Consider the following 19,900-nt stretch of genomic DNA (forward strand, 5'->3'; position numbering starts at 1 on the left):
ATATGGTCAAGTCTTCCCATATAAAGCCTGTTACCAATTTTCATTAGAAGCTCTGTTTACTTATTATAAGTTTATTTCAAATTTCAAAACTCCTGCTTTGCTCTAAAACTGTGTTCTATGTTTGATGAACTTTGCTCACACTGAACAAGTCAGAAAAGCAGTCTTGTGATGAGTATGGCAGCAGCACAGGATAGGAGAATGAACAACATCTTCTCTTTGAACTCTCTTAATTTTTTCTTTTTTTTTATGAGGAATATATCAAGTAATTAATTTGACAGCCTTCCGTTGAAAATAAATTAATTTATTACAAAGTATGCATTTGTTCAGTATCAAGTATCGCTCTCAGTTATTGTTCCAACAAACATCAGCTGTTAGAGTCTAACCTTTATAAGTATTTTGCTATTTAACTTCTATGCTGAAGCAGCTTGTGCCTTATGCTGCTGTGTTGGCCACCAGTGACATTCCTCTCCAGCTGTTTTTGTGATGCAAGGGGCTGGATGTGTGTCCTGCTCAGCTCTCAAGTGGACTGGTAGCAAACCTTAAGCTCAGCAAATTAATGCATCTGTAGAATGGCTTTTAGGGTTAACCTTAGGTGTGCTGTCAGCTCTGCTTTTGTGCCTGGTGCTGCTGTGCAGAGTCACTGAGTCATTTAAATTACCCCAGTTTTTACAGAGGGATATAATAAAGCTTGGAGCTGCCATATTTGAACATGCTATCCTCAGTCAAAGAGAACTTGAAGATTATCTTGAATAGAAAGACAGAAGATTGTCTATATAAATTTACCTGCTGACTTGCACACTCTATGGCATTGCAAGGTGAAATGATGATATTGTAACCCATGTGTTTCTTTTCTCTAAGTGCTAGTCTGAGGAGAAAATTGGAAATGGAAGTTTAAAAGGTAAATTATGCATGTCTCATGGCATCTATTGAAATTTACTCAGAAAAACTTGCATATTTTCAGCCACTACTACACTTGGTAACAAATAAAATACTTTCTTAAAAATGTGAAGCTAAATACACAAGGGAGAAAATTCCTAAATTCTTTTCTAGCAGTTATACAGCTGAAGATTACTGAAACTAAATAAGATTTAGAGATTTCCTCCCCTTCCCAGTAATTCTTAGAATAATTATTAACTTCAGAATCTCTCTAACAAGAGTATTTGCTGCTTGCTGGCATTTCTGTTTTAATTACTGGGGGGAACATAATGTGTTTGACAAAGCTGAAAGCTGCTGTGCCTCATACTGTTTCAGCAACATACTGTGGTTTTAATTTATCTTAACCCATATTTATCAGTGGGACCTGAATTTATGACAGCAGATTTCCAGTCAAATGTCCCATGATTCCAGAATGCCTCCAATGTTTGGCTTGGGACTAACACTAACTTCACAAACTTTGATCAGGAGATAGATAGCTGCCTAGTGTGTAGGGCTAAGTGGGAGTTTGTACATTAAACTCTTCAGATGAACACAGCTGGTGAAACAGAGAGTGCTCTCTATGTTGTGGAGACACTGGTTTGTGCATGTGTTCACATATCATTGACTGTGAACAGCTCTCTGGGTATGGCATAGTTTTGTAGCAATCTGTGGGTTCACCATAGTGTAAATTAAGGATGTGTGTAAGTATTTACAGAATCAAGAGTTAAGCCAATGCCTGTGTGTTAAAAGCTGGATGTGAGCAGTCCAGGTAGGAGAAGAATTCAAGTGCTCAGTCCCCCGTGGAGCAGCTGGCACTGATTGCACTCCAGTGTTGCTGCCCTGAGTGATCAGCACTTTTTCTTCTTTGTCACAACTCATCTTTGATGTCAGTTCTGCTTAAGAAGAACACACAGTTGGTTGCTGTTTTTTCTGTATGAAGCCTCTACAAACACCAAAAAAAGGGGATGGGGGAAGGAGAATTGTGGAACATTTGCATTTCCACCGTTACTATGTGAAGTTTAAAAACTTTCCTTTAGGGAGGAATAGTACTTATGGCACTTGATTGTATTACAGAAACATATATCAGTGGGTGAAATCTTGCCAGAAATAATTAATTTCCCTCACACTTCTCACAGGATCGAACAACCTTTCTTATGTTAGCATCAATTCTTGTCTGTTCTGCTTTAAAAATACTCTTTCCAGTTCCAATCACTTGACATAACTCAACAGGCGTGCTGCAGATGAATTCAGAGTTGAATCTGGGAAGTAAAGAAGGCAATTATTTAACTTAGTTATACATCTGTGTCATCCTGAGAAGAATTGCAGTGATAGCATCAAAAAGCTGAAAGGAACAATCAATTTTATTTTATAGTCTTGTCCACCTAAAAGCACTTATTCCCTGCATAAGCAGGAGTATATATTTTCCAGGAACTAGGTGTTTTCAATGGATTGTAGACTGGGAGGGAGGGAGTGGATTGTATAAAGGAAAGAATAAGTGAAATATTTTACTGCTGCTGCACTGTGTGCTTTCATCAGATCCTATTTAAGTTCATAATACATTTTCTGAGGATGATAGCCTGTACTTCAAGCTAGACAGATAATTTCAATCCATCCAAACCCATTTTGTGCTGAGTTTATCATATTACATTAAATGCAGCTTGGGTTATAGGAATCAGATTGGGTATTCAGCCATTTCTTACCAATTCTGTTAATGAGTTATAATGGTAATTGATTGCTCTTCAAGGCTGTTGAGTTGTTGTTTCAATCAGCTGTTCTACACCCAGAATGCCTGGGTGATTCATCACTGGTAGGAAGAGAATTTGTGATCATTTTGCTATCAAACTGTTTCTTCTTTGGAGTTACATTTTGACTTTTATGAATTAATTCAGGTTTTATTGGAGTTCTAGAGGTTGCAGACAGTGCTGTGCCTAAGCCCACAGCTCAGTGAGGGAGGTGCCAGCCCTGCCCTGTCTGTACCACAGGCACCAGCAGTTGCAGTGACATGGTCATCCCATCATCTCTCATGTATTCTGGCATCCATAGCTGGGACATTTGTATTAATCCTCATCACAATTCTCTCTAGTTAGTAGTGTTTTATCCTCTGAAATCCTGGTGATTGGTTCAAGCCCTAATTCAGCTAGAAAAGAAATAGAGGCTTCCTTGAGCTGCAGTTTTCCTCTGTTATAACAAGAGGTTTGGCTTTTAAGTAGCATTTGGCTCCTCTCAAATGATGAAACTTGGATCCAAGGGGGTTTTGACAGTGGGTTTTGTGGTTTTGCCACCTTCTCCTCTTCTTCAACCTTTTCTTAATCATGTCACATTGTAATTACTGCTCACTTCTTTGTGCCTTTTGCTTTTATAGTTTACTGGGGCATTTCAAGTTTGGATTTGGTGTGATAATGCCTGTGGAAAGGAAGATTACAATATATACCTTAGGTGTTTTTCATGTAGTCTGTCTCAGTTCCTACTCTTTGTAAAAAAAATCAAAAAACTAAACTACTGTGTACAGTTTTACAAATAGTCTTAAACAAAAAAACCCTAAAACATTGCATCTCTTACAGTGCATTTTGGTGTTTCAAAGTTCAGCTCCCACATTTGCTCTCCATAAATTTTACTTTTGATCAGTGTATGCATGAGTGTCTATATGATATGGCTTGGAAGCTCTCAGAGAATGTTATATAAACATGCAGGAGAAGAAATTCAGGGGGGAGAATTCCCATCATACAATTTGAATTAATTTGCTTTTATTAGGGGAGTAGTTTCAAGACCAATAAGTATCTGATAAGAAATGATACATTGTGTTGTTTTCATTGATAGACACACATTTAGGAGAGACCAACAAATGCATCAGATCAGAAAAGTGTCATGTGTTTTATCTTTTTGTTAGAAAGGATAATATTAGCTGCACTCAGTGAGTGAGTTATCAAAAATACCAAACAAAACTTACCACTTGGGAAAAGTTATGTGAGCTGTCCATTATTCCTACATAAACACAACTGATTACCCAGATATTGAATTTGCAGCATTTGTAATAAAACTTGTTGATTTTTTTAAAATGAATAAGTTTTTTGCTATCAGTGAAGCAAGAATATTTTTATTTTGGTGGTAGGAGTAATAAGGGTGTGGTTTGATAGTGAATGTAATTAAAACTTTTTTTTGGTGTGGACTCTATTGTATGAAAATACTGTTTAAATCAATAAGACCAAATTAATGAGTTCTTCTTTGCTGATTACTCCCTGTAAGCATATGGGTACTGTTAGAAACCAAGGGAACTTTTTTCTGAGACAGTCACAGTGAGGGCAGCAGAGATGCATATCTTTATCCCTTTCCTTCACAGTGCATTTATATCAAGCCATGTCACAAAACAAACTCCAAGTGCTGTGAGCCTTCCCATAGTATGAGTGCAGGCATCCATGAAAACTATCCTTTGTCTAGAGGCCTTTTCTCTGAGAATGTAATTTTTTTCACTCATGTGTGTTATTCCTTTGAACTCTGAATGAGCACTTTGGCTGAACTTGGCAGAATTATACATTTAGAATTAAATGCCAGCAGTTTCTTCCTCTTACCATGCAGAATTTTGTCCTAGGCTTTTCAGACAGTAAGCACAGCAGACAGTGGGCTGTTTGCCCTTAACAACAGAAGTGCACTTTTATTAGGTTTTTAGGCAACTTGGTTACAGTTTATTTTACACACATTGTGTATAAGGCCCTTTGCTTTCACAGAGCTGTTCCCCACCCCACCCCTGGAACATGCTGGCTATTTCCTATTGTATTCTACAACTATTGTGTTATTACATTATATTTTTAGAGAAAGAGAATTATGTGTTATCTGAAGTACTGTTCAGAGTATTCAGTGTAGACACTGAAAAGCTGTGGCATTGCTTCAAATGCTAAGTCTGAAAAGTGTAGTTTTCAGCATTATCAAAACTTGTTCTTTATTTGCAATGGCAAGTGAGGAAAGTGTTTGTATTGCCTGTAGAGGGTCTTTGATCTCAGTCCCCTTAAACTGAAGTTTTTAATAATGACAATTTTGTTCATTTTGGGTAGATGCATGTCTTGGTTGTCTTTCATGACTCTCAAACTGAAGTGCCAGAGCAGTTATGGTGCTGCCAAAGGGGAATGCTGGCAGGCTGCAGGTCCATCAAATTTCTGATAAGGAAGGAGTCTGCAATGCCTGTGTTTGTTTTTTATAAATGCTGTACTTTCTCAGGTGTGCATTTCTGTCATTGCAGTTTGGGCTAACAAATGGAAGAACGAAGCACACAGGGCTGATGTTTCCACTATTTGTTCTTAAAATGTGTTGTGCCTTCCAAGTGTAGGTAATGTAGAAACAGCTCCCATTCTTACATAATGCTGGCCAAGGAGATCTTGCTCAGGAGAAGAGAGGAATTAATTCCTTTTTAACATCCATTGCTATAGAGTACCTAGCCAAAGAAACCTACCATATTCCATGACTGTATTCCATTTTCAGGAGGGAGTTAAGTGCTCAAATCACCTTTTTGTATTAATTTTTTGGCTTATATCTTTGATATTATTTCTCGTCCAATAGGTCATCTTTTTCTAGCTCACAGAGTACCCCACATTCTAGATAAGAGAGGCATCCATAAAGGCCTCTCAAATTAATTTCCACTGGCAAAAGAAACATCTGTGGACTTCATTCTATGTCCTCTCTCCATTTCTGTGCTGACCTTTCAAGAGTGTTCCATACTCCATCCTTTTTCTCATTAAGCCAGCAGGAACTTTGTCTCACTGGGAGGCCCAGGGTCTGGTTTTAAACCAAAGCAGTTTCAGCTGCACACTTTACCATTTAGGGCAGACAGAAGTTGAAATTATATCTGTAAAATATTTTGTTGCTAGCCACAGGTGGGCAAGTGTTCAATCCATTGGAGATAAGTTATAGGAACAGGGAAGTAAGTTTAGAGTCTAGCAGTGCAGTGCAGCAGGACCAGGCAGGCAGCCTTTAGCTCCAGACAGCAGGATCCTTAGATGTGATTTTGGATCTCACTCTTATCCTTAGATGTGATTTTGGATCTCACTCTTATCTGTTGCATTATGGCAATTATTTTGGCTCCTGGCTCAGCAAGGCAAATGTTGAAAGTTGGCACAAAGAACTACCTGCAATACACAGCGTCCTGTGCCATTGGTGGTTTTAAAGTATTAGAAGATGCAAAAAGGTGCTTTTCTGCAAAGGGATTAATTATATTGACAAAGGCAACAGGGTATGAAAATGCATGTAATATGTAAAGTTACAAAATTAATGGCTTATTTACGACTTCAGCTGTTTTAGCATGGCATTTTGTCCAACTTCAAATTGTTCTAAAAAGGATTAGATATAATTAATGCTGTATGACCTCCTTTTTTCTTCTTTTCAAAGAATGTAGAGCTGTACATCTAATGAGGACTGCTGAAAGGACTATTATGTCCAATTGTCTCAATTATGCAAATAGGGTTGATATTTTAGCAGAAGGGAGGGGATACTTCAAATTAAAAGTTTCAGCTCCTACTTTAGCCTTTCTGCAGAGCCGGCATTTTTACAGCAAGTACATCCACTGTTTGAAGAGAGGAAAGGAGGTTTAACAAATTGGAGATTTGGGCACTATCAAAGTAGATTTGTTGTGCCTTGTTCCACCATGAGATGAAAATACCCTCTGGGCAGAGAGATGGGTCATGAGACTTCTAAAGGATTACCTTCAAAGGGAGTCATGAGATTGGTTTGAACAAAGAAGCTGCTCACATGCTTATCATATGAGATTCTCTTCTTAAAGTGGTGGAAACCCTTGTCCTTGGGAATTCTCATGAACTTCAGAAAGACTGGAAGTCCTAACAGTAAGATGAATGAGAAGTCTGAACAATAAAAGAAAGATGGGACAGAAGTGCAGAGTTAAATGCACTTTATTTATTCTAGCTGTAATTCATCTTTCCAAACTCTGAAATACTTCCAGAGATAAGCAGGTAGGACATGCTTTTACGTCATTTTTAATTTCATTCCTGATAGTCTTCTACCTTTGTAATAGTGATGTGCACAACTGAAATGTGTGCTGAGCAGCTGCATAGTGACCTGCAGCTGATGGGAGAAAGATAATTCTGTTGAAATGACAGTGTTCTGATTAGACTCCTTAGATTTCTCATTTTGAAGGATGAGAAATATGAATTACTAACTGCAAGAAGACAAAATGAGTTTTCAGGTCCCAAAATGGTGTCTCAACACGTCAAAATTAAAAAATTGTTTGAGTGCGACTGTAATGAGATGTAGAAATGCTGGCAAAGATAATGTACCTCACATATTTCAGTATTTTGAATGCTAATTTCGAGTTACCTCTGCAGAAAATGAGGATGGAGTTCTGGGATTTACTTTGTTTTGTAGGCTGTGATTTTTTCATTTTTGGGGAGGGGGCTCTTTTGAGTTTTCAAAATTAGTAATATTACTTTCTGGTGCTCTCTTGTGGCAATACACCTTCTGATAAGCAAACTTCTTTCTGTGTATATTTGTTTCCAGGAGAGTTTATCAAGGGCTGATGGTGGGTCAGATATTATGGAAGACTTAGAATGGGAAAAGGGTGGTTTATGGTGGTTTTCCCCACATCAGTGAGTGTTGGCAATAAAGGAGGGTTCCCAGTGAAAAGCATTTAACAAACATCAGCAGCCCCATCATGTTTGTACCCTCAGTGCTGCTGCTGTCCTGTGAAGAAATGCATTCCTGCCATAAAGCTCATTGGGTTGTGGTCTCTGAATATTCACATACCAATCTTTCTAGAGATTGAGAAGCCAAGGGAGCTCAGGTTTAGCCCTGGTTACCCCAGCTCTTTGAATCCCAGCTCCAGAGAGGCTCCCATGCACTGTGGTGTCCTCCCTGCCCTTTGCTGTGGTCTCACTAGGGCCCTGAGCCACAGACAGCCGTGGAAACAGCTGGAACTGCCCTGTTCCAGTCTCCTTCAGCTCCCCTAATTCACCATTTTAAAGTTTTCTCTTCCATTTTTAATAACAGATTAAATCCAGAAAATGGAAACTTTTATTATAGTTTCTCCCCCTATCACCTTAATTCAAATCATGGATAGACTGTGGCCAGCATTTTAAAGAGAAGGAGCAATGTTCTGCACACCATGGTAAAAAACATCCAGAAACATCACTGGACATACTGTTTTCTGTTCTATGGCACCTGTTAATTCTCCTCACTCACCTCTTCATGAGTTTTAGATGAGGACTGAAAATATTGACCAGATTTTTTGAAAACTGTTTAATCTGTAAGCTCTGCAACCTCCCATCGCCTTCACCCTTTGTAATTATTTCAGCCCTGAAATATTCAAGTTTTCAGGAAGTTCCCAATGAATGTTGCCAACTCTCTGGTGTACATAATGCAGTATTTCAAACATTAGCATTTAGAGTCTGCAGGAAATAATTTAAACTTTGAATTCCAATGCTTTTGTAGGAATTTCTGAAAGATTATGAAACATAATTTTGTGCAAAGTCTGCAGCCCAAGAGCTCAAATAGCTGGAAATTCTTTTTTGAAAATGACAGCAGCAGGGAATAAAATGCATCTGATTATGGCATATTCTGTGAAAAGTGTTAGGTCTTAGCTAATGCTCAGAAAAGAATTGCTCTACTGAGTGTGAAATTAGCCACAGAAAGTTGCAAATTTTCAACAGCTCAAACTCTTTAACAGAATTCTACCTGGAGAATCTTGCTGTCAGGAAAACTCTATGTGCTGCAAACTAATGTTAATTTCTTCAGAGACAGATTGGCTAACTAGTGTATTGCATACATTTGCAAAAAGGGTGCAGGAGAACTAAATGTTTATGGTATCTTTTCTCAAAATATGCATTTGTTCAGCATCTCCAGAATTTAGAGACTTCTTCTTTAGAGACAAGTTTTGCATGTCTTCTTTATGTTGTGAATATAGAAATGGTATTTTGTAGCAATTTTAAAGTGTGTTTTATTAGCATGCATCTTGGTATGCCTTAAGTACTGGCATTTTGAAAATTTCAGTGTCACAATTTCTTCAAGCCCAACTATTCAGCATGCTTTGTACTTCAAGTGGTACTAATTACAACTGTGCATTGAGAACAGACTTTCATAGATGAGCAATATTCCATGCAACATGTGGTCGTTTTCTTCAGATATTTTGCATTTGTGGTTTGCCCTATTTCATAAAGAAAAAGGTCTCAAACCATACTATTATGTCATGTATTTTTCCCATTGCAAAACCTCTGGGGAAATGCTGTGTATCTCTCAGAGCAGCAGCAGAATTGTCTTAGCTTTGAAAAAAGAGCTTGTTACTTCTTATTGCATGCTTTGCAAACTCTGTCCCTCAGTTAATGAACATGGGGAGAAAATGGAATTTCTTATTTCAGCAGATGTTTACCCTGCCCCTCCAGGAACACAGAGAGTAATGAAGCCATGAAAGCTCCTTACAGCTCTCCATGCAGTGTAGCACCATTTTCTGGTTTGCACACCAGCAGCAGGAGGGATTTCTGGCCTCAATTTGAAATACAAACACTGCTTGCCTTGCTTAGACACTGCAATCCTGCCTGGTGTGCATTAGTCTCTGTGACAGAGCCAGTGGTTCCCTGACAAAGTTGCTACAAGAGCATGGGTTCAAAATGAGCAATAAAATGTAAAATGACTGTGTCTAGATCATATATAAGATTTGATAGAACTCCCTCTATCACTAAAAATTGTCTGGAGCAAATAGGATTTTATTTTAAAGACTCTTAAAACTGCTACAAATCCCTTCCTGATGCTCTTCTATTGGGCGTTGTTTGGTACTTCATATTCTAACAATTACTAAAGCTATTCTTCATTCTACAAATAGGTTTTTGATAGAACTCATGCTAATGAGAGTGTTGGAAATTTAGTAAGTTTATAGGCTGTCACTGTGTTATGTAGTTAGGGACATTGTTCATGGTTCTGGCTTCTTCATGGCATAACACAAATTTAAAACAGCTTTGTGGTTTTATGCCCTGTACATATTTAGCAATGAAGAACTTTTCAGTAAAATCTTACCAGTTTGTGAGTGATGACAGAATTAGCTATTAACATAAATCACATAGTTTGGAGGATTTTTCTCCAAGCAAGACCCTGTTGTTAGGAGGAAAGTAATTTCTAAGTAGAACTAATCACCTGAAAGATTAATTAGTTGGGCACTTGGAAAAACTGTTCCTTCAAAGTGAGGAAGAATGATGGATAGTATAGTTGGGATGTTGGATTTAAAGGCAGTGCAAAATAGAAATTGTTCTTCTCATGGCAGGGTTGAAGTTCCAGGTAACAGAGATTCTGCTAATATAATGATTTCCTTTTTCTCTCAACTGTGCATTGTTCTTTTTTACTTTCTTTTAAGAAAGAGTACACGTTCTCTTGATATGAATATCATTTCACATTCAGATTACTTCTTTCTCTTACTATCTCATCAAAGCAAACATGCCTGTGCTCAAATCTATCATAAATATCCCAGTTTAATTCTATAGAGTATTCTAATTTTATAATTGGGCAACACGGTGGAGATGTTATTTCCCTGGTAATGCCACCTTTTTAACAGAATACTGCAAGCCATAGCAGGATTACCTGAAAAGTTGGTCAAATGGTGTTAATTGGGCTACAGATGAATGTTTCCAAAAATTACAACAATTTTAACAAGTTGTTGATCAAAATAATTTGTATTAGCCCACAGATGTAAGCTCTGCTGCCCAGCCAGATCCATTTTTGTGCTATTCTGTGCTTGATTTAGCCTGAAGAGCTCTGTCAAACCCTGTATTATTCATGACATGCATTTGTTTGGTTCCCTCGGTCCATTTGTGCCCAGGCACTGTCCATTTGTGCAGCCTGCACCAAGCCCTGCTGCTCACATGCCTGCTGACCAGCTGAGCCTGGTCCAGGCAGAGCATCTCTGGAGGGCAGCAGCTGTGGGCTGCAGCTCCTTCCTCTGAGCTGTGGGACAGTGGCTGCTCTGCAGTTACAGGGTGAGGCCAAAGCCCTGTCCCAGCCTGTCCCCAAGACAAGCAAGTCAAGCCACGAGTCCTTGTTCCAAGGAGCAGCACTCTGGGGGTCATTGGAGTTCAGAGAACTCACTACTGCTTTTAGATCCACCTAAGTGTGGATTTTGGATGTGCTCCAGTGACAGAACTGACTCTCATCCCTGCCCCTTTGCACTCCCCAAATTTTCTCACTTCCTTTGCTGGTCATCACATTTATCACAATCTCTAAATACTGTGCCATCCTGCAGGGGTATATCTTTACTGAACTTCACAGCATCTGGTGACACAATGTCCTGTAAGAGTTTTTACCATGACATTTCCAGGGGCTCTCTTTTCCTGTCTGGCTTCCCACCTTGGAGATTCACCAAGGATGTATTTGTTGGTCCATAGCCCACCTCTTGCTCTTGCACAAAGCTGCAGTGAAGCAGGGCTGCAGGTTTTGTTTTGGTACAGCCTGAAATTCAGGAACAGTATTTGTTCATTGAATGCTTGGTTATATATGAAGTGAAATGCATAAAATTTAATGTTAATTTAGTAGAAAACTGAAATTATATATTTGTGGGAGTGAAGGAAAATTCTCTTCAGTTGCTGCAGCCATAGACCTGCTTTTTTCTCAGCAAATAGTGACATTCTTTTGCAATAACTGGGATAGTAAAAATGATAACTGGTCTTTGTAAAACTAGCTCTTGTGTTCATTAGTTCCTGTATTAGCAAGGTGACTAGTGGTTTAGGGTCTTGATTTTGTTGCTCTAATTTACAAACCATTTATACTGATTTCCTTTCATTTCTGCAGAAGGACACCATTTCAATGCCAAGGATAACTAGTAAAACCCTATAGTGGGATAATATAAATCCATTATTAATTCATGCTGTTTCTTAGCAACTTATTGGTTTCTAGGCTGAAGTACAAGAATTAGCAGTGGTTTGGTTTTGTTTTTATCATAGCTTAGGTAACCTGTTGCCAGTTTACATAAAGGAGAACCAATATAATACTGAACATCTGAAATATGTTTTTTTCAAAGCTAGGTTCTAATTAATGCTTTCAGGATTTGCAATAGCAATCAAGTTTGAACTTCACTACTGTCAACAAATTGGGACCTGTTGTTTTTATTTTTTGTTTTTTTCAGAGGTGTATGGAAAACCCCCACCTGTTGGCTGTTGGTCTGAAAACTGTAGTTGACCTATCATAGTCCTTTAACAATTCATCCATTCCAAGGCTGTTAAAAAGTGTTTATTTTTTTTCAAATTTACAAGAGACAGTATGTGTACTTATACTTTTCCTTGAAAGACCAAGAGCTTTTCAATCCAGAGAGAGAAATGTACAGAATCTGTACAAAGTAAATGGAGAAAGTGCACATTTTCTGATAGTAAATGTTTCTGCTCAAGTATTTGCACTGGATTATAATGAAGCTTTGGTTAAGCAGATTAGACAGACAAAAGCAGTGAAACTTCAAAGGCTGACCAAATGTGCTGAGGTTTTTATTTCCCCAGTCTGTAATGCCTGCTTTTGCCTCCCTCTCATTAGCACAGAAAAATAAGCCAGTAGAGCATAATGTGTTGTCCCTCTGTAGTGCCTGCAGCAGCTGATTCCTAACAGGTTCTAGGGGTGAGTATTGAAGGCTTTTTCCAACCTAGCTGTAGATAATAGAACTCCTAATAGAGGGGTTTGGAGAGCAACTGCACAGCTGAGAGTTCAGCTGTTTGTAGAGCTTCTTTTGGATACCAAACACAGATGTTAATTCTGTGACTTAATCCAGTGGTTAATTAACTATTTTTAAATGCTCAAAACAGCAAAAAAAACCCTCTGTGCTTTGGTAAGCTACAAGGAATAAGGTAAAGCAGTATTCACTGGGATAGTGTAACAATTCAAACTGATTTGATGCTTCTAGGTTGCATTTTCCAGTATTCTCTGCAGAACAGTTAAGTGTCAGCATCTGTTCCAGTTTTTATTTTAAAGAGTGTTTCCTGCACTGTGGATTGATTTGGGTTTCTGTCAAGGAGTTATCAGAGACAGCACAGAAGCTGGACATTTAAATCAGGGGGAGAAAGTGAATATGCTTAGAATATATAAAATAATAAAACCAATTTAATTTAAAAATGAAATATATAAAATTTAAGAAGTACAGAAATTATGTAAGCTATGTAACAGGTTCCTGTTAAGCTCATTTTATAATGTTATAGTTCATTAACTGTATGAGAAGTAACAACACTGAACATAGTTGTTAAACAGCAGTGAATTTTACACTTTGTGTGGTTTTGGATTAATTTTGAAAAAGTACTGTGATTCAGGTCAAATGGACTAATTTTGGATCTCTGAATATTTTGAACTGCTTGAATACCTATGACATAGCAGAATCTCGTTCTGAGCAGGTAAATGGCATTTCTTTGATTTAATCACCCATCTCCACATACCACAGGCTCTCATGGATCTCCCTGTCAGGGATGTGTTTTCTGGATTTTTCTGAACTGGACCCTGATACTATAGAACAAAAGCATTTTCTAAGCTCCACTTCAAATAACACCATTGCTAAAATTTGTCATGTTGTAAAAGCCTTGCCAGAAGGTGCATAAAAAGAACCTTTTCAATAATTTTGGAAGAAAGACTCTTTAGTTTCATTTGAAGAAGGAATTTGTAGAGTCATGACAGAAAAGCCAACAAAGTCTCACAGTCTTTCAATATTAAATTTAATACTCTTTTCCTTCTTATTTTGCTACATGACCAATCTCTTTATGCTAAATGCCTGAGCCACATGCCTTGTCTTTCAAAAAGCAAGTGAAGTTAGCTACTGGAAGTTTTGTCTGTGAGTTGTTAGCTCTTCCTTGCTGCTGTGCTCTGAGGTCCCAAACAACTCCTTCTAAAATGACCCAAGATGGTTCTGCCTTGGTAAATCAGCAATATGAGAGTGGAGAGCAGAGGTGCAGGATCTCCCAGGCCACTGACTGCCCAGACTGGCTCAGAGGCACCTGAGAGAGGTGAATGTTTGTGTACCTGAGAGATTGTGGAGACCTTTTCAGTGAAGTGGGAGCTCCCTTGCAGTTACTTGCAATGAGAGAACTTGGAGTAGTCCTCTATAATTTTAGACATAGTGGAGTAATTGAAGAAGCCAGATGGGAAGTAACAAGTCAACAAAGGAGCTGCAGAGGCAGCTCTTGCCTCGCATGAGGAAGATGAGAATGAAACCCTCCGTCCATCGCTGTTGCCTGCGCAGCGCTCGGGGAGCCTGGCTGGGCTCACAGCTGCTGGCAGGTCAGCTGAAGGCATCTGCAGCTCACTTTCTTAAATCAAAATCAGCAAGGTTTTTAGTTCTTTCTCTAGGAAAAGTCCCCTTCCTTTTATTAAAGTCGGCCTGAAAGTTCTTGTGTCGTTTTTAGCTTCTGTGTCTGCAAAGATTTAATTTCACTTCCACAGCAGAAACTAAAGCAAAAGGTCCATTTGCTTGCAACTTGAAAAGACAGTTTCATAATTCAAACTCAGGAGAGGCAACTTCTATCAGCAAGTCAAAGTTATCAGTGTCATCAAATTGTGAGTGTTTTTAAACATTTATTCTTCTTTAAAATTAAAAGGCTCCTTTGAATTCACTTTTTAAAATTGGTTTGCAAACAGTATAATAGGCCAACACAATTTGAGGGTCATTTGCTTCCTGCTGTTTCACAGATACCCAAAGAGTTTGTGCTTCTACTGTCATATGGCCTTTCAATTTTAAAGTGGCACCTTCTGAGACACATCTCATTCAGAGCAAGCTGCCGCAGGAAAGACTGGAACTTGATTTACAATAGGAAAAAATTATTTGAGGTGATAGCTAATTAGTAAGGGAAAGTTACTGAGGAGCACTTTCTGCATACAAAGAATGATACTAAATCCTTATTTGGAGTAAATATTATTATCTATTATTTCACAATTTATGCTGATTTTCTGTACTACATTAAATCCATTTACTGTTTACTGCAGTAGGAAGGAGCAGGTGCATTTTTTGGTAGACCTTAAAACTTCAAGACCATCGTCTTTCTGTGTAAGGGTTTTTCCACACATTCAAGGTTTGAATTTTATCCAAGTCATGGAAATTCACATCACTTCATAGGCAGATATATCTGGTGCTTAAAAGTGATGTAATGAATTTAGTAGCTGAAATAGAAGGTGAATGTTACTGTATCTGCCACATAGAAATATATCAGTACATTTCTCTTTTTTTTCCCCCTTTTTTCTCTTTTCAGGGTCAGAAGGCTTGGATAGAGAAGACCTTTTCTAAAAGAGAATGCATCTATGTAATTGCCAACAACAAAGACTCTACCAGGTAACATTTGAAATGTTTGTTTCAACAGAAAAGCTTAATACCAGAGAAACTCAACTTGATTTGGGTTTAGACGTGTGAAACCCAGTTTAGTCACTGCCCCTAAAGGGAGATGGCAGGGGAACAAAAGCACAAGTCATGCTTGCACTCCAGTCTGCCCAGAGCCATGGGACATGCCACACAGAGATGGGAAGGCTGGGAGCAGGAGAGGCAGTGAGTTGTTAGTTCCTTTGCAAACCATGATAGATTCATACTGAATTCTGAAAGCAAAGGTGCAGTAATGTGATGCCATCCTTCACAGCTGGTATGATATTACCAATAGCAGACAGAGGGATTTGATTTCTTTGTCTAAATATTGATATTACTCCATGGGCTAGCTGCCTATTGTGGTCCAGCTTGTGTGGATAACAGAAGAGTTGATGTCATATGTGAGCTGTCACCTCTAAATAAGAAACGGGTGGTCAGTGCTCCTGTTCTGCATTCTTCCTCCTTGCCTGGCCTTTTATCTAGAACAGTTTTCCAGTGCATAACCCAAGTGAAATGTATTTTTTTATCTTCACATGCTAAAATACACCTAAGCCTGCTAATTCTGGCCTAGTTGTGCATGTGAGAGGTGTTTCTGTGATTTGTGTGCAGCAAGACTTGGGCAGTTGAAAATCTGATTTCTGATTTTTTTTTTATTATTTATTTTGACGATACTGTAATCAAAGTCACTTCAAATTTTAACTTGCAGGTGCTGCTGTGGCCAGCTCATTAACCAGCATATTCCACCTCCTCCAAGTATAACAGCTAATAAAAATGAAGAAGAAACGAAGCAAGTGGAAGCTCAGCCAGAGAAATGGTCTGTCAGTAAACACACCCAAGCATACCCAACTGATGCCTATGGAAACCTGGAATTCCAGGGAGGAGGACATTCAAATAAGGCCATGGTAAGGGGCACAGGGTGCTCTCAGGTATTTATTCATTTGTTCAACAGACTCTTGAATTTTCTTAGCAGTAAAAGTAACAGCAATTAAAAATTCTCTTTGTTTTTCCTCTCTTCCGAAGAAATCCAAACTTAGATTTGTTTGTTTGTTTGAAAATTGTAAAACTCTCTTTTTAGGATGAAAGGAAACCATTCTTTGCTCAGACAATTACAGAGCAGGTTGAGTGATAACATCACACGTTGCTCTTTGCAGTACATCCGTGTGTCGTATGACACTAAACCGGATTCTCTGCTGCATCTCATGGTGAAAGACTGGCAACTGGAACTGCCCAAACTCTTAATCTCTGTCCATGGAGGCCTCCAGAACTTTGAAATGCAACCAAAATTAAAGCAAGTGTTTGGAAAAGGTCTGATAAAGGCTGCCATGACCACAGGAGCTTGGATTTTCACTGGTGGTGTTAGTACAGGTAAGCAATTGCCATCATTTTAGTTTACTTAGGAATTCAGTGATGTTCATTCACTAATCTTTCCCACAGGCGGAAGATTTAGGTCTGTGTGAATGAGTCATTACCCACCAGACCAAAAAAGGAGCATTGTAATCATTTGTGTTAATCTCCTACCCAGACTATAAGATTTTCCTGGGTCAGTGTTGATTTGTGTTACTTGGTGTTTCCCCTGAAAGCAGATTTCAGCCTTGATTTCAGATTTCAGTATCAAGAATCTACCACTAGTTCTAATACACTTCTTTTAGTACATGATTATCCTTCTTTCCTACTCCAAATTTGCCAAGCTTTAGCATGTTTTTTTTTGCACAAAGATCTTTTTATTACTAAAAGTATATTTCCTGTTGTCATGATTTGTGTCCAATGAATAACTTACATCAAGATGGACAAGGGTGCAGAATATACTGTGGCAAGTTAGCAGTGGGGTAAGTCATGCACAGACTTCACTGAATTCAGCACAATAATGTGAGAAATTATTGGGGATTACACACAACCATTACAACATAAAACTACTATAAAGTACCAGTATTAATTTAGTAGTGAAAGCAACCCAGTAGCATCATGAGAGGAAAATTCTGTTGTTTAGTGATCAATCTAAAGTGCCAAAAATGAATTGAATTAATTGTACCCATAGGTGTCATTCGTCACGTGGGAGATGCCTTGAAAGATCATTCTTCCAAATCCAGAGGACGAATATGTGCTGTAGGAATTGCACCTTGGGGCATTGTAGAAAACAAGGAAGATCTCATAGGAAGAGATGTAAGTGTTTAAGGAAAGAGCTGTGTAAAAAATAGATTGTTAGTATTTCTGAAGCATTATATTTTTCCATTTCTAAAGTATGCCTAGGAGGTGAAATGTAACAATTTCTTGGAAAAAAACCCTTTTGTTTAAGTGTATTTCTCACGTTGTCATATATGACCTAAAAATAAATGTGGAATTAGTGAGATTTCCATTGATTTCATACGAAAGACCTCTCTGTGGTGATAGTTTTATGTCCTGACTTCAGTGTGGCACACTGAGCCTTCTACAGGTCATGTAATGGTGTTTTATGTGTGCAAGGCTGGCATTTATTGTAGGTGGGTACTCTGGAATGGCACATGAATTGCTAGGAACTCCAAATGAGAATGTGTTTTCTAATGGACTGAGAGGATTATGTAACAACACAGTGTGTGAACAAGGAGAGCAAGGTAATGAGCTTAGGGGAACATGCAGAGAAGTGCACAATCTGACTGTCATCCTCCAAAGAAAACAGTGCTGCCAGGAGTGCAGATTTGAAATGTAAAAGCAAACTCCATTTCTAATTCTACTCTGGTTTTGGCTATTAAGGTAGACTTTCTTTGTTTCCTCAGAAGACTCTGAGTGTGCCTCTGCTGGGGTCTGTGGGGCATTTTCCCATTTGATTCTTAGTTCTAATCTAAGTGCATCTCTCCTCTTGATACACAGGTAACACGAGTTTACCAAACAATGTCAAACCCTCTCAGCAAGCTCTCTGTGCTCAACAGTTCCCACACCCACTTCATTCTGGCAGACAATGGCACATTAGGTAAATATGGAGCTGAAGTAAAATTACGGCGCCAGTTGGAAAAACACATTTCCCTCCAGAAAATTAACACACGTGAGTATGAGGGGGGCAAACTGGAACCATGACCTCTTGAAGGGGGGGAAGGAGGGCTTGAAGTACTTGAAATTATGGAAATTAAGGGCTTCTTCCAGCTCTTTCCAGTGGCAATGTGGTCAGGACTCTCACGTGCTGTCTGATAAGTGGTGAAAGATCCCACATGGATCCAGGCAGAAAAACCATAGAGCAAGGATTGCAAAAAGGGGTGAAGAAAAATTGACAAATAATACTGATGAGAAGCTTCAAAGCAGAATCTAAGGAAAAGGAAATGCTAAGAATTTGTGCACTTCTAGGCTAGAATTCATAAGCATCAGTAAACACCCAGAATGAGGGTTTTTTACAGGATTTTTCACAGGATTTTTTCCTGCTCACAGGAATCCTCAGTGATTTCTGATTCTGAATGTTCACACAAGCATTTTATTTTCTCTTTTATATAGGGATTTGTTTAATTTGAAGTATCACACTCAAAATTCTTTGATTGTAGTGATAAATTTAGCAGGGGTTTTGATTTTAATGATAATTAAGATATTTCACTTTAATGCTTTCATAATTAGAGTTTTGTGCAGTTTCAAAATTTCTTCCAGTCATTATGGCCTCACTAAAATAATTTTCTAGGACTTCTGTCATTGTTATTTAGAAAAAAATTATTTTAAAAGACATATTTTCATTAACATGTAAAAAAAAATTTTAGGGTGAAATAAAAAATACATAAACTATTAAAAAATAACCCCATAACCCTAGTTAAAAATGGTCAAAAAAAATGTTAACAGTCTTTGAATTCACACACCAGTTAAGAGCTACTGGAGAATTGACATACCAGCTGCTTTTCTTACCTCTTACTGGTGCCTCTGTAAATTGTGCAGGCCTGTAAAAAAATAAGAGAAAATAAATATCCAGAATGGCAATTGCATTGAACTCCACAGAAGTTTCTTATAGGGTCTAAGTGCTCTTTCAGGTAGATCAGAAAAATTAAGTAAAATGCCAGGTAAAGCCAAAAGGCACAATTAGACACCAGCCATGAGGTCCAAATGTTCTGGGAAGTCTCTAAGTACTGCCCTGTGCCTATGGTGAGCCTAAGCAACAGCTCAGGAAAATGCTGCCCCTTGCTTTGAGCATGGAGGCAGTGCCAGGTACTGCTGCCCACAGAGGGAAGCAGCTCAGCCTGCTTTTGTCATTTTTGGCTTCTGCAGAAGTGCTGGCAGAACTGTAAGGTTGTAAAGGGAAGCATTGGCTTGGAAGATCAGGAATTCATGGCCCAGAGACAAGATGTTCTGTGTCATTCCTTGCAATTTTTAATACCACTGGGGCTTGGGGATATCAACTCTGACTTAGGTAGTATTTGATGATTTTTGTTGTGAGAAGGGCAAAGTTGGGAATACACATAGAAACCTGTTCTGAGAAGGGCTGCAGTACACCTGCTAGTTACAACGTACAGGGAGTTGTTTTGTTTCTTCTTAATCACTCCAAGCACAGGCACCTCTGCTGGAAATCTCAGGAGGAATCACTAAAGATTTCATGGACACACAGGCCAGCCCATGCTCTGACTCCTCCTTATCAGAGCTGGGGTGCACTGACAGGAGGATGTCAGGAAGCTTCTACTGTTACTGTGCATGGTGTTCCTGTTCTTCAGAGAGGAATCAAGGTTGAAAATATGAACTCTCTCATGTGTTCTCAGCCAAACA

General features: G+C 38.6%; 1 protein-coding gene across 1 annotated transcript in view; it reads left to right on the plus strand.

Moving 5' to 3' along the window:
• Positions 1-19,900, plus strand: part of TRPM1 (transient receptor potential cation channel subfamily M member 1) — a 94,310-nt gene that overhangs the window by 45,417 nt on the left and 28,993 nt on the right. The window contains exons 3-7 of the mRNA XM_056500248.1: positions 15,096-15,175; positions 15,906-16,101; positions 16,351-16,564; positions 17,235-17,359; positions 18,044-18,215. Coding sequence (XP_056356223.1) covers positions 15,096-15,175; positions 15,906-16,101; positions 16,351-16,564; positions 17,235-17,359; positions 18,044-18,215 — 787 coding nt within the window. The remainder of the gene's footprint in view (positions 1-15,095; positions 15,176-15,905; positions 16,102-16,350; positions 16,565-17,234; positions 17,360-18,043; positions 18,216-19,900) is intronic.

This window comes from Oenanthe melanoleuca, chromosome 10 (assembly GCF_029582105.1).
Source record: "Oenanthe melanoleuca isolate GR-GAL-2019-014 chromosome 10, OMel1.0, whole genome shotgun sequence".
Classification (NCBI taxonomy): domain Eukaryota; kingdom Metazoa; phylum Chordata; class Aves; order Passeriformes; family Muscicapidae; genus Oenanthe; species Oenanthe melanoleuca.